Genomic DNA, 12,520 nt, shown 5'->3' on the forward strand with positions numbered 1-12,520 from the left:
TCCAGGAAGGCGGGGAGGGAGGGGGCGGCCCAGCCCACTCCCGTTTCTGGATGCTGCCGCTGCCGCGGGGACTCTCCACTCCGACCGCAGACACGCTGGGCGGCCGGCCTCTGGGCTCACAGCGGGGGCCGCAGGGGCAGCTAGGGCGGGTCCCGGGAGGCGAGGTAGGCGGCCAGGGTCACCAGGGCAGCCGCGTACGTGCACACGCCCAGCCCAACGGCCAGGACCCCCAGCAGGAAGGCTCGGCGGGAGGCGGCCCCGGCCCCCTGGACGTCCCCCTGGGCCCAAGCCTTGTTGGTCTGTAGAGGCGTTGGGCAGCGGTGACTCAGGCGTCCCCTCATCCCACCCTGCTTCCCGCAGCCCGACCGCTCCCCCATCCCCCACACCCTTGTATTCAAATGTTCCAAAAACAGCGAGCAGCTACCGTGGGTCAGGCACAGCTGGGCACTGGGTTTACTGGGTGACTAATAAAAATAGACGTATATTACTATATGCCACAGTTCTAACTCATTGAGCCTCACAATGACCCTGAGGAAAGAATTAGTCATCCCCATTTTACAGATAAGGAAACTGAGGCACAGGGAGATTAAGTGGCTTGACCATCACCTTAGTGGGGGCGGGGCAGGTCTAGGAATGGCGCTCACTCATTTCACTGCTGAATATTTCTAGGTGAATCCTCTTCATTACTTCCCACCCCCCACCCCAACCCACCCAAGCAGGGCTCCTCTCATTTGTTTTCTATCAAATGCCATTTTTTCTTTTATATCCAGTCCCCTCTCAACCCCACCCAGAGACTGACCTTCTGGGCCAGGCAGAAGGCGGCGATGCCCAAGGGCCAGAAACAGCACAGCATGGAGAAGACAGCCAAGCCGAGGTGGTCGTGGGGCAGCAGCGGGGAGAGGAGGCCGCCCCCATCCCAGTCCGAGTCACTGTCGCTGGATGAGACATCCTGTGGACAGGAGACAGCCTGAGTGGGCATCTCCATCCCCCGTCCCTGCCCCACTGCTCTGCTCCTCATGCCCCCAAAGACACCAAGAGAGAAAAATGTTCCCAGAGATAGACTCTTGACTCCTCTATGTGCTGGATGCCTCCGAGGGAAAGCTTTGGACCCTGCCTCCTGAGAAAAACCTCAGTTCAGTTCAGTCGCTCAGTCGTGTCCGACTCTGAGAAAAACCTCACCCACGCTCAAAAGCTTTGAGTTCAATTTCAAGAAGTTCACAGGTCCAGCCATGGGTGGGTATTGCAACTGCTCATAAGCCCTGAGTTATAAACCCCTGAAGTAGACACAGAAACCAATGGGGACCGGAACCTGCAAAAAAGATGGGAGATTAGAGGAGCGAGCTCTGGTGGCCTGAATTACTAGGACAAACCTGCCTGCTGAAACCACAGGTTCTAGGTTAACATATATATGTATCAGTCAGTTCAGTTGCTCAGTCGTGTCTGTCTCTTTATGACTGCAGCACGCCAGACTTCCCTGTCCATCATCAACTCCCGGAGCTCACTCAAACTCAAGTCCGTCAAGTCAGTGATGCCCTCCAACCATCTCATCCTCTGTCGTCCCCTTCTCCTCCTGCCTTCAATCTTTTCCAGCATCTGGGTCTTTTCCAATGAGTCAGTTGGAATGTATATATATATTTAATCTTGCATCAAATAGCTCACAAGAATTTAAGGAGTTACTGTAAGGCCAAAACTGAAGTGAAAATCAAAATTAATTTAACAGAGAAGGTCCCTTCTGCCCAGCAGGCATTTCCCGATCCCAGAAAAATTAATCTTTCTTTCAGACCCTGAACTAGATTAAAAATGATCTCTGAATGGCAGTGCCCCTAGGCAGTTGACAGAAGCAGACCAAATCCTTTCTGGACAAGGTACTTTCATTCTAACCCTCAAAAACATTTTTCAAATACAATAACCAACATGCTGTCAAAGATAACCAGGTACACAGGAACCATGGAGAAGAACTAGCAAAATAATAAGGCCCTGAAAGTCTTCAAATACTGGAATTATCAGACACATAACCATGTCAAAGTGAAGCTTACTGCCACGGTGTGGCGGACTGTTTCTAAAAATGGCCATAACCACCTCTCTCCTCCCACAGGCTCTTCTTACAGTGTGACTGATAATCTTCCCATCAAGGGGTGAGGTCTGTGTCCACTTTCCTTGAGTCTGGGCAGGCTATGATTCATCTGTAATTGATAGAATGTGGTGGAAATAATCCCACACGACTCACAAGCCTAAGTCAGGAAAGGTGAGACAGGTTCAGCTTTGTTCAAACACTCCTGCCAGAGGGCTGGAGGCACATTCGGAGTGCTGCCCTGAAGCTTACGTGCTATGAACCCAAACCAGCCCACATGGGGTGACTCCTGCGGAAGCCCTGAGACCACATTAAGAGAGATACCCAACCAGACCCCCTGCTGCTTCAGACCCTGACTGTTCCAGTTCTGGCCACTGGCTGGCCTCGACCTCATGAAAGATCCTGAGGCAGAACCACCCAAGTCCTTCCCAAATTCCCAATCCATGGAAACCATGAGCCATGATAGTGATTGTTGTTTTAAGCTACCAAGTTCTGGGTGATTTCTTAAACAGCAGTAGCAGCAGGAAAACCATGCTTTGCAAATAAAAGATAAGCTTGAGAATATGGACATGGAATAAGAAATGATAAAAAATGACATTAACTGGGGGGGAGACAAAATGAGAGAGGTGCAGAGAGGCATCGGCTTTAGAGAGATGGACAGAACACAAGGGGGTCAGAAATGACTGGGAAGAAAGAGCCAAAGGAACAAAGATGAGAGACGAATCTGGAGAGGAAAGGTAAAGAAACTGGGGGAGAGTAAGAACAGGAGAAACCACCACTGGAAACCCAGGAACATGCGCTCAGTTGGGAAGTGAGACTCCAGGCCAAAGATGGGCACTCCACCTGCCAGCCTGCTGGATGTTGGCCACAGCTGGGTTTCCCTCCAGCGCCCTCCCCCAGTTCCCACTAGGGAGCCTTCCTTATGGTGCTGCTCCTACCTCAAAGTCGGGGCTCCCTGGCTCCGCTAGTCCTGCACTCACAGAAGGAAGAGATGGTGGCAGGAACTGCCAACCCTTCAGCGACTCCGCAAAGGCTGTCTCTCGAAAGGGAGTCCCCAGCTCAGGCTCACCGGACTTCTGGATGGGAAGCTCACCACCCACCAGTAGGGGCTCTTGGAGCTCTCGAAGACTGGGGCTGTCCATGGCTGGGGAGAGGCTCCTTCCTAGGGGAAGAGGAAAGAACAAGACAAGCTGTTAACAGTCTCACCTTCATCCCTCCCCCACTCCTGGCTTTGGAGAGACTCCAGGCAGGGACTAGGTAGCCGAACCATCCTAAGACCCATTTTACAGATAGCAAAACTGAGGTCTAAAGAGTTAAAAAGGGTGATCCAGTGACTAAGACTGCACTCCCAAAGCAGGGGGCCCAGGTTCAATCCCTGATCAGGGAACTAGATCCCACATGCCTCAATGAAGACTCAAGATCTCACGTGCTGCAACTAAGACCCAGCATGGCCAAATAAATAAATAATTTAAAAAAAAAAAGAGTTAAAGAAGATGGTCCAAGTTGTGAGAAAAAAAATAAACTCAGGAATCTGGACATTCAGTTCTGGGCTTCTCTCTCCTCAGGGCAAAACCACATACCTGTTCCACAGTTATTCCAAACCATACTTTACACACTTACTTGGCCCATGAACTACACACCCATCCTAGGTTCACACTCCCATCCGTCTCCCGCATAGCCATCCCCAGTAATGCTTAGTCCACACACCCCCTGTGCCCTCCAAGCCTGCATACTCAATGCCCAAGTCCCCTGCCACACATATCCATCAAGGCAAGCCCAACCCCCACCTGTGCACACTCAGGTCCCAAGGGACAGTTTGCCCCAAACAACATGAGCTCCCAGGAAACTCCCCTCTGAGGCCCACACCCTTCTTACACACTCACCCCAAACAACTCCTTGTACATTCATCCCAATCCCCTCAACATCAGAATTTCCCCAGATGCACAAATATGCACAGGCTTCCCACACATGCAGATGGAACACTCTCCCGTTTCCATCACTTCCCCTGCACACCTGCCCCAAACATCAGGGTCCACACACTCCTCTCTTACTCCCCCCACATTCATGACCCACACCCCCCTGCTCCCCAGACACCTCCTGTTTGCAGAATCCACCGCTGCACCCCTCCCCCAGAACACCACCAACCCACCACACTCCACTCAACCGTAGAGAATATTCTTCTGGCCCTCAAGATCGCCCCAAGAGGGGGGGTCCCCAAGTCTTCCACCCTCAGTCCAAGCCTGGCTAGAGCCGATTTCCTCGCCAAGGTTTTGCCTCCCTGTCCCTAAACCCAAGACCTGGGGTAAAAGCGGTGCCACCGGCCCGCAGCTGCGCCCCTCACTCACCGCCCACAGCCATAGGCCAGGACCTCCGGGGTTCCCTGCACCGGCGCCCAGGGTGGGGGCACTCAGCGAGCCCCGCCCTCCCCGGGGTCCAGGCCGGGCTGCGGGCTCAGGGTTTCCGCGAGCGCCCCTCTCAACGCCCCGGGCCCGCAGCGCGCGGGGGCGGGGATGGGGGCGGGGCGACGGGCTCCCGGCTCCGCCCTCCGCGGAGGCCCGGGGACGGGGCCTTGAAGGCCGACGTCAGCGGCGGGCGCGGACCCCTACCGCCGCCGGTGTGGAGGAGCGGGCGGGAGTCTCTGAGGACAGCGGGCCCTGACTCCCTGAACCCAGACCCGAAAGCTGCAGGACGGAGGAGGGGGCGCCGCGATTCTCCAGGGCCTTCCTGGCTCGGCCCCGCCTCCAGCCCACCGCCCTCCCCGCTGCCCAACAGTCAAAGCAGCAACCCTAGCTACCTGTGGGCACGGTTCTTAGTACTTTACATACACACGTTATGTATATACACGGACACGTTTATTCCTGACAACGACCTGAGAGGCACTATCACTGGTGGTCCTGTCGTGCCCAGGAGGAGACAGGCGCCGAGAGTTGGAGCTCGCCTAAGAGCGCGCGGCAGGGTCCGTGAGTGCAGTGGCCCGCGCCCTGCCCCTGCGTTAGATGCGCTGCACTCATCGGCTCACGGGTTCCTCTCCATCTGTCTGCCTCTTCTGCCCGTCAAGCAACTGAGGCTGAGAGATGTGTGTGAGTTCACTGGTCCGAGGTAAACAGCTAGTGCCAGGACCCACAGGCAGATTCTGACCCAAGGCTGTATTTCTTGCTGGCCCACGTAGAGGGGTGAAAACAGAGGCAGAAGGTGAGGTGGGGGCTTCCAGGGAAAGGGCCGGCGGCGGGAGTGGGCCAGGGATGGTGTGCTAGTTATCGGGTGGTACAGGCGGTGGTTATGAGTTACCGTTTGGACCCACACAGACCTGAGTTCGTTTCCAGGCTCTTCAAAGCACTTGCTGTGTGACCTCTGGATAATAGCATCACCTTTTTGAACCCCAGTTTCTCCATTTGTAAAATAGGGTAAGTACTCCCTGTCTCTTAGATTGTGATCACATCTATAAAGCACTTCGATTAGGTGCAATAACACATGTCCAGCATTTGCCCCAAACTAGGCACTCTGAACGTGTTTAATAGTGCTTAGCAATAGAATTATTTATTAATATAGCCATCATCTTCTGTCTGATGAAGGGACTCTTCTCACCCTACAGGCCTCGACCTCCTTCGAGGAGGCCACCCAGCTTGCACTGGCTTCCCTGTCTCTCGGAAGCCCTCCATCTCACCAGTCCCAGACAGCCAAACTGGAGGATTCCCTTCCTGATGTGGGGCCGGCCAGAGTTCTCTCGCTCCAGGGCTCTGGGGCTCTGTGCCAAGAGTCCAGACGCTGGAGTTGGCACGGGCCCCACTCCCAGGGAGAGCAGATGGTGTCTGGAAGTGCACTTGGCTCAGCCAGATATTCTGGCTGACAACAGGCAGGGAGACCCACGGGAGGATAGAGGAGGAGAGGCAGCAGAACTGTTCTATCAGGAGAGATAACCTGTTACTCTTTATTATCTCCTTAACCTTGCTCTTATCACTGTGGAACATACTACATACTTTGGCTGTTTGTAGTTTGAATTCCCCCACTTCAGTGCCAGCTGCAGCTGAACTGGGATTTGCTCTTTTGTTCACTGCTGTGCCTCAGGGCCTAGAACAGTGCCCGGGTGCAAAGCAGGCCTTCAATACCTATTTGTGGCATGGGCACATGAATTCTTACCAGCTTCCCTTTTTTACTGAGGCTGAATCAGTACATTTTACTGAGGCTGAATTTACTGATTTTTACTGAATCCCTGAGCAATATGGGGCTCCCTGACCCCCTAAGCCACCCTAGAGATTTTTTTTTTTTGGTCACTCTGTATGCAGGATTTTATTCCATGGATGGAATCTGTACCCCTTGCAAGTGGAAGTGCAAAGTCCTGACCACTGGACCACCAGGGAAGTCCCACACCCTAGAGATTTATTCACTTCACTACATTCTCTGGCCACCATCAGACTTGTACAGTCTCCCTGCCCCTTCCAGGGTTCTTGGGCTTTGTGATGGTCCTGAAATACTGAACATGAACTCCCAGCCAGGATTATCAACAGAAGCCTAAAGCCACTGAGTGAAAGTTTGGTGAGGAACAGGACATTTATTTAGTCTCAAAGGATCCCCCCACAGATAACTTATTACAAAGGGGAAAAAACAGTATTAAGGGACTACGTCAGCAGACATCACTTAAATCAGGTGGTAGAAGTGAACATCACCAGTATTGGAACAGATCAACATCGTGTGCCTGCTGATGTGCACTTGAAAAGGAAGGACATGACATCATTTCTACGATGCTTCTGCCAAAAATGCATCATCTGAATCTAATCATGAGAACACATGGGACAGAGTCAAATCGAGGGACACTTTATAAAGTAGCTGATCTGAACTCTTCAAAAATGTCAGTATTGGGACTTCCTTGGTGGTCCAGTGGTTAAGTATCCACCTTGCAATGCAGGGGACGATGCCAAGGAATAACTAAGTTCGGGAGTTGCAACTATGAAGCCTGCATGCTCTGGAGCCCGCGTGCCACAACTAGACCTAATGCAGCCAAATTAAATGTATATTTTTAAAATGTCAGTGTCATGAAAACGAAAACATAAAAATCTAAAAGTCGGTAGCCTGTTCTAGGTTAAAGGTGACCAAAGAAACATGAAGGGCTTCCTAGGTGGCACTGGTGGTAAAGAACCCACTTACCAATGCAGGAGACACATCCCTTGGAGGAAGGCATGGCAACCTACTCTGGTATTCTTGCCTGGAAAATTCCATAGACAGAGGAGCCTGACGGGCTACAGTCCATGGGGTTGCGAAGAGTCGAACATGACTCAAGTGACTTAGCCCGCACACAAAGAAACATGAATCTGCCTGCAGTGTAGGAGGCCTGGGTTCGATCCCTGGGTTGGGAAGATCCCCGGAGAAGGAAATGGCAACCTACTCCAGTATCCTTGCCTGGAAAATCTCATGACAGAGGAGCCTGGTGGGCTGCAGTCCATGGGATTGCAAAGAGTCGGACACGACTGAGCGACTAACACTTACTTACTTAAAGAAACATGATAAATAAACACAAAGTGTGATCCCAGATGGAGAGCAGATGGTGACAAGGTACGTTATTGGGACAATGGGAGAAATTTGAATATAAGCTATGAATTAGATGATAGTTTTCTATCAATATTAAATTGATACTTGGGGAAATGTTAAACTGGTATTATGGATATATAGGAGAATCCTCTAGTTCTTGGATAATTTTACTGTTAAAATAATATTATGAATATAATATATGTATATGTGTACACATATGTGTATATACATACTTATATATATGAAAAGAAAATCAAGTGAAAAAATTGAACAAAACTTCACAAAAAGAGGAAATCCAAGGTAGCAATGAACATTTAAAAAATTACCCAACTAATCATCAGGCAAATGCAAATTAAAATCACAGTGTGATACCAATATATCCCTATCAGAATGGCTAAATGACAGAAGAAGCCACCAGGAAGTACTGGTAAGGATGTGGAGCAGGGGAACTCATACATCTAAAATTGGTTCAACCACTAGGTTGAATGAGCATCCAAACTGGTTCAACCACTGGGAAAACTCCTGGGCAGTTTCTGCTACAGATGAATATATTCTGTGTATGCGTGTGCATACTTTGTCATGTCTGACTCTTTGTGACCCCATGGACTGTAGCCTGCCCAGCTCCCCTGTCCATGGGATTTTCCAGGCAGGAATACTGGAGTGGGTTGCCATTTCCTTCTCCAGGGGATCTTCCCAACCCAGGAATCAAACTCATGTCTCTTGGGTCTCCTGAACTGGCAGATAGATTCTTTACTAGTGAGCCACCTAAATGACCCAGCAATTCCAGTCCAATAAGATATGAACATATGTCCACCAGAAAACAGGTTCCCATCAACAGATGGATAAAGTATAGCATCTTCACACAGAGGGAACTATATAGCAATGAGAATGAAAGATCTACAGCCACGTGCAATGGCATGGGATAAATTTCACAAAGCACTGAAGAGACAGCAGACACAAAGCAATACATACTGCAAGATTTCATTTATATAAAGTACAAAACCAGGCAAAATTAATGCATATTGTTAGGAGTCCAGTTAGTGGTTTCCCTTGGGGGCATCCTGGATGATGCATGAAGGGCATCCTTGGAGGCTAGTCATGTTCTTTTCATGAGTTGAGTTCTGGTTATCAAGTGTGTTCAGTTAATGCAATTTAATTCAGCTGTTCACTTATGATTTGTGCACTTTTCTGTACATATACTGCCAAACATTTATTTTTGAAAATGTGAGTTCGAGCTAAAGATATGGATAACCTTCCAAGATGTATCACTGAGTGAAAAATGCAAGATGTGGGAATTCCCTGTGGTTCAGTGGTTAGGACAAGGCTCTTTCACTGCCGAGGACTTGGGTTCAATCCCTGGTTAGGGAACTAAGATCCCACAAGCCACTCTGCTTGGCCAAAAAAAAAAAAAGCCAAGATATAAAAGAGGATGAACAGTCACTCTAATAATGAGTACAGCATTTCCTCCAAAAATTAAAAATAGAAGTACCATATGACCCAGCAATTCCACTTCTGGGTGTGTACCCAAAAGAACTGAAGAGTGAAAGTCGCTCAGTTGTGTCCAACTCTTTGTGATCCCATGGACTGTATAGTCCATGGGATTCTCCAGGCCAGAATACTGGAGTGGGTAGCCTTTCCCTTCTCCAGGGGATCTTTCCAACCCAGGAATCGAACCCAGGTCTCCTGCATTGCAGGCGGATTCTTTACCAACTGAGCTATGAGCGAAGCCCTAAGCAAGGTATTAAAGAGATGTGTGTATACACCCATGTTCATAGTAGCTTTATTTACAAGAGCCCAAAGGTGGAAGCAACCCAACTAGATGAATGGATAAAGAAAACAGTGTGTATCTAAAATGGAATATTACTGAACTTTAGAAAGGAAGGAAATTCTGCGATGACCACTTTGTAATGTACAGAAATACCAAACCATTATGTTGTGCACCTGGAACTAACATGGTGTTGGAGGTCAACTATGCTTCAAAATAAATAAATAATTGCCATATAATTTTGAAACACAAGGAAATTCTGACATGCACTACAGCATGGCTGATCCTTGAGGATATTATGCTAAATGATGCTAAATGAAAGAACCCAGTCATAAAAGGACAAATATTGATTCCACTCATATGGGGTACCTACAGTTGTCAAATTCATAGAAATAGAAAGTAAATAGGGGGTTTCCAGGGGCTAGAGGAAGGGAGGGAGGGATGGAGTTTTTGTTTAATCAGTACAGTTTCAGTTTTGCAAAATGAAAAGAGTTATAGAGATATTGCACAATTATGTGAATGTACTTAAGGCCACTGAACAGTTCACTTAAAGATGGTTAAAATGGTAAATTTTATGAGTATGTTATCACAATTTAAAAGACTTTAAGAATAAAAACTACATAAAGAGATATTCAGTGTGCTTCTTGTAAAAAGTATGTAAAATGTGCCATCTCAGTAACAACATGAACAATAAAAACCATCAATAATAACAAACATTTATAGTGCTTCTTATGTGCCAGGCAATACCCTAAATTCATTAGGCATTTGTATTATTATTATTATTAGGCATTTACATTGTTATTATTGCTGCATAACAGATTATCCTCCCAAACTTTAGTGGCTTAAAACAACAAATACTACCATCAGACATAGTTTCTGTTGGCTGACTCTGGGTCAGGGTGTCATGAAGTTACAGCTGGCATGGTGGCCAGCTGCAACAGTCACCTGAAGGTTTGCTGCAGCTGAACGATCTCCTTCCAAGATGGGCCTCTCACATGGTGCTGGTTTGTTTGGCTTTGGTTCTTCCCCATTTGGGTCTCTCTGCTGGCTGCTTCCCTGCTGTCTCATCGTGGTGGCTGGGCTCTCTCAACGTGAGCCATGCAAGAAAGATATGGAAGCGGAATCCTCAATGCCTTTTATGGCTTAGTCTCAGAAGTCACACAGTAACAATTGTACCAGGAGTTACTGGAGCAAGTTACAAAGTGCAGCCTATACTCAAGAGGGTGGAGCCTATACTCACTAGGCTCCACCACCTAGTGAAAGGAGTGTCAAGAATCTGTGGACATGTTTTAAATGTCCAGTTCATACATTCATTAAATTCTGACCATAATCTAACACGGTGGGTACCATTACTCATTCTCCTGTTACAGACGAGGGAACTGAGAGGCTAAAGGTCAAACGGAAGGGCCAGAACTAAGTCTTAAATCCAGGTAGTTGAACTGGAAAGCATTTTCTTAATCACTAGTATTACCAGTGGGAAAGAAACCAACTGAAGAAAAAATATTTAAGAAGGAGCTTTTTATGAGACTTTTGTTTGTTTGTTTTGGGGCCATGCTGTGTGGCATGTGGGATCTTAGTTCTGAGACCAGAGAACGAACCTGTGCCCACTGAAGTGGAATCACAGAGTCTTAACCACTGGACCACCAGGTGAGTCCCATGTATAGGACTTTGATGACTGGCTGGACATGGGACATGACGGAGTTGAGGATGACACCCATGACCTCCATATTCCTTTGATACTGGGAGATAAGATGTGTATCCAAGAGAAGTGAGACAGCAGGAGGTGAAGAACATAAAGTTTGGGGACAGAGCAAGAGAGAACTATGGGCTTCCCAGGTGGCACAGTGGTAAAGAATCTACCTACCAATGCAGGAGACGTGGGTTCGATCCCTGGGTTGAGAAGATCCCCTGGAGTAGGAACTGGCAACCCACTCCAGTATTCTTGCCTGGAAAATTCCATGGACAGAGGAGCCCGCCAGCCTACAGTCCGTGAGGTCACAAAAGAGTCGGACGCAACTGAGCATGTAGCACAAGACAGAACTATAGTCTATTTGGTTTAAGGATAAATGATTTTGCCCTAATTTCTTCATCTTAAATAAAACTGATAATTACCCACCCTGTGGGATATCTGTGGGCTTCCCTGATGGTGCAGTGGTAAAGAATCCATCTGCCAATGTAAGGGTAAAAACACTCACTCCATTATTCACCCTATAGCATCCTAACCAATCACCTAATGCCACCCTTTCAGCAGGAGTTTTGTCTTGAGGCTATAAAAATTGGCTACTAGCCAATGAAAGGCGTTGGCTCTCTCTTGAGCCGGCCTGCTATTCTAACAGTCAGCTCTCCCTGCTCTGTCAGGAGATAGGCCTGCTGTTCTAAGGGCATCTCCCTCTCGAATAAACTCTATCCTCCTCTCATTCTGCCTCATGTCTGGAAATTCCTTTCTAACCTGCACACAATCCACAACACTATCCTATTGAAATGTTGCCCCCCTCCCTATAACTTTGAGCTGGTGATCCTAACTTTTGCTGTCCCCGTTTTACAATAAGTAGGGGAATAAGTTCCCTTTGGACTCCTGGTCTGGGCTGGAGGAATAAGGCACGAACTAAGGCTCAATTGGACTTGGAGGGTGGAGAAGGTACTGCTCAGGAAATCAGAACGTGTTAGTGCCTGACTCAGTCACTCCACTTGGGGTCATGACATGGATGAAATAACGGAGACCTAGGAGAAGGAAATGGCAACCCATTCCGGTGTTCTTGCCTGGAGAATCCCAGGGACGGGGGAGCCTGGTGTGCTGCCGTCTATGGGGTCGCACAGAGTCGGACACGACTGAAGAGACTTAGCAGCAGCAGCGGCAGAGCTGTGCAAGGTCCTAAGTTACTGACAGAGTCCAGCCTTCAAAAACAGGATTTTCTGCAGATAAAGTGGCCTCAGTTCCTCATTTCACTTACCCGTTCCCCCACCCCACCCACTCATTGCTCAGAATCTGCACTAACAATGAAGAAATGGGCGGTATTTCTGAGAAGGAAGTTGGATTTATCAGCCTTTGAGGAGCTTGGGGGAACTCTAAAAAGGAACCCCGCCAACCAGATGAAGTTTATTTCCAGTTAGGAGGCAAAGGGATGCACCCAAACTCGTGAGATTCCCCCTTAGCTCTGGCT

General features: G+C 48.6%; 1 protein-coding gene across 6 annotated transcripts; it reads right to left on the bottom strand.

Annotated features, from left to right (window-relative positions):
- Positions 1–140: 140 nt before the first annotated feature.
- TMEM91 (transmembrane protein 91) lies at positions 141–10,913 on the bottom strand. 6 transcript variants are annotated; one of them, XM_088830628.1, is made up of 4 exons: positions 10,305–10,913; positions 3,141–3,233; positions 800–949; positions 141–464 (listed from the first exon to the last, which is right to left on the bottom strand). In XM_088830628.1, the coding sequence occupies exons 1-4, from the start codon at positions 10,425–10,427 to the stop codon at positions 141–143; spliced, it is 690 nt and encodes a 229-aa protein (XP_088686754.1). In that variant the 5' UTR covers positions 10,428–10,913. The 6 variants fall into 6 exon arrangements, with proteins under 6 accessions (XP_088686754.1, XP_088686755.1, XP_088686756.1 ...); XM_088830629.1 differs by having other exon boundaries at positions 3,010–3,233; positions 10,305–10,462; XM_088830630.1 differs by having other exon boundaries at positions 10,221–10,355.
- Positions 10,914–12,520: the final 1,607 nt, after the last annotated feature.

This window comes from Moschus berezovskii, chromosome 22, assembly GCF_049115385.1.
Source record: "Moschus berezovskii isolate FMDL1 chromosome 22, NW_MosBer_1.0, whole genome shotgun sequence".
In the NCBI taxonomy this organism is placed as follows: Eukaryota; Metazoa; Chordata; class Mammalia; order Artiodactyla; family Moschidae; genus Moschus; species Moschus berezovskii.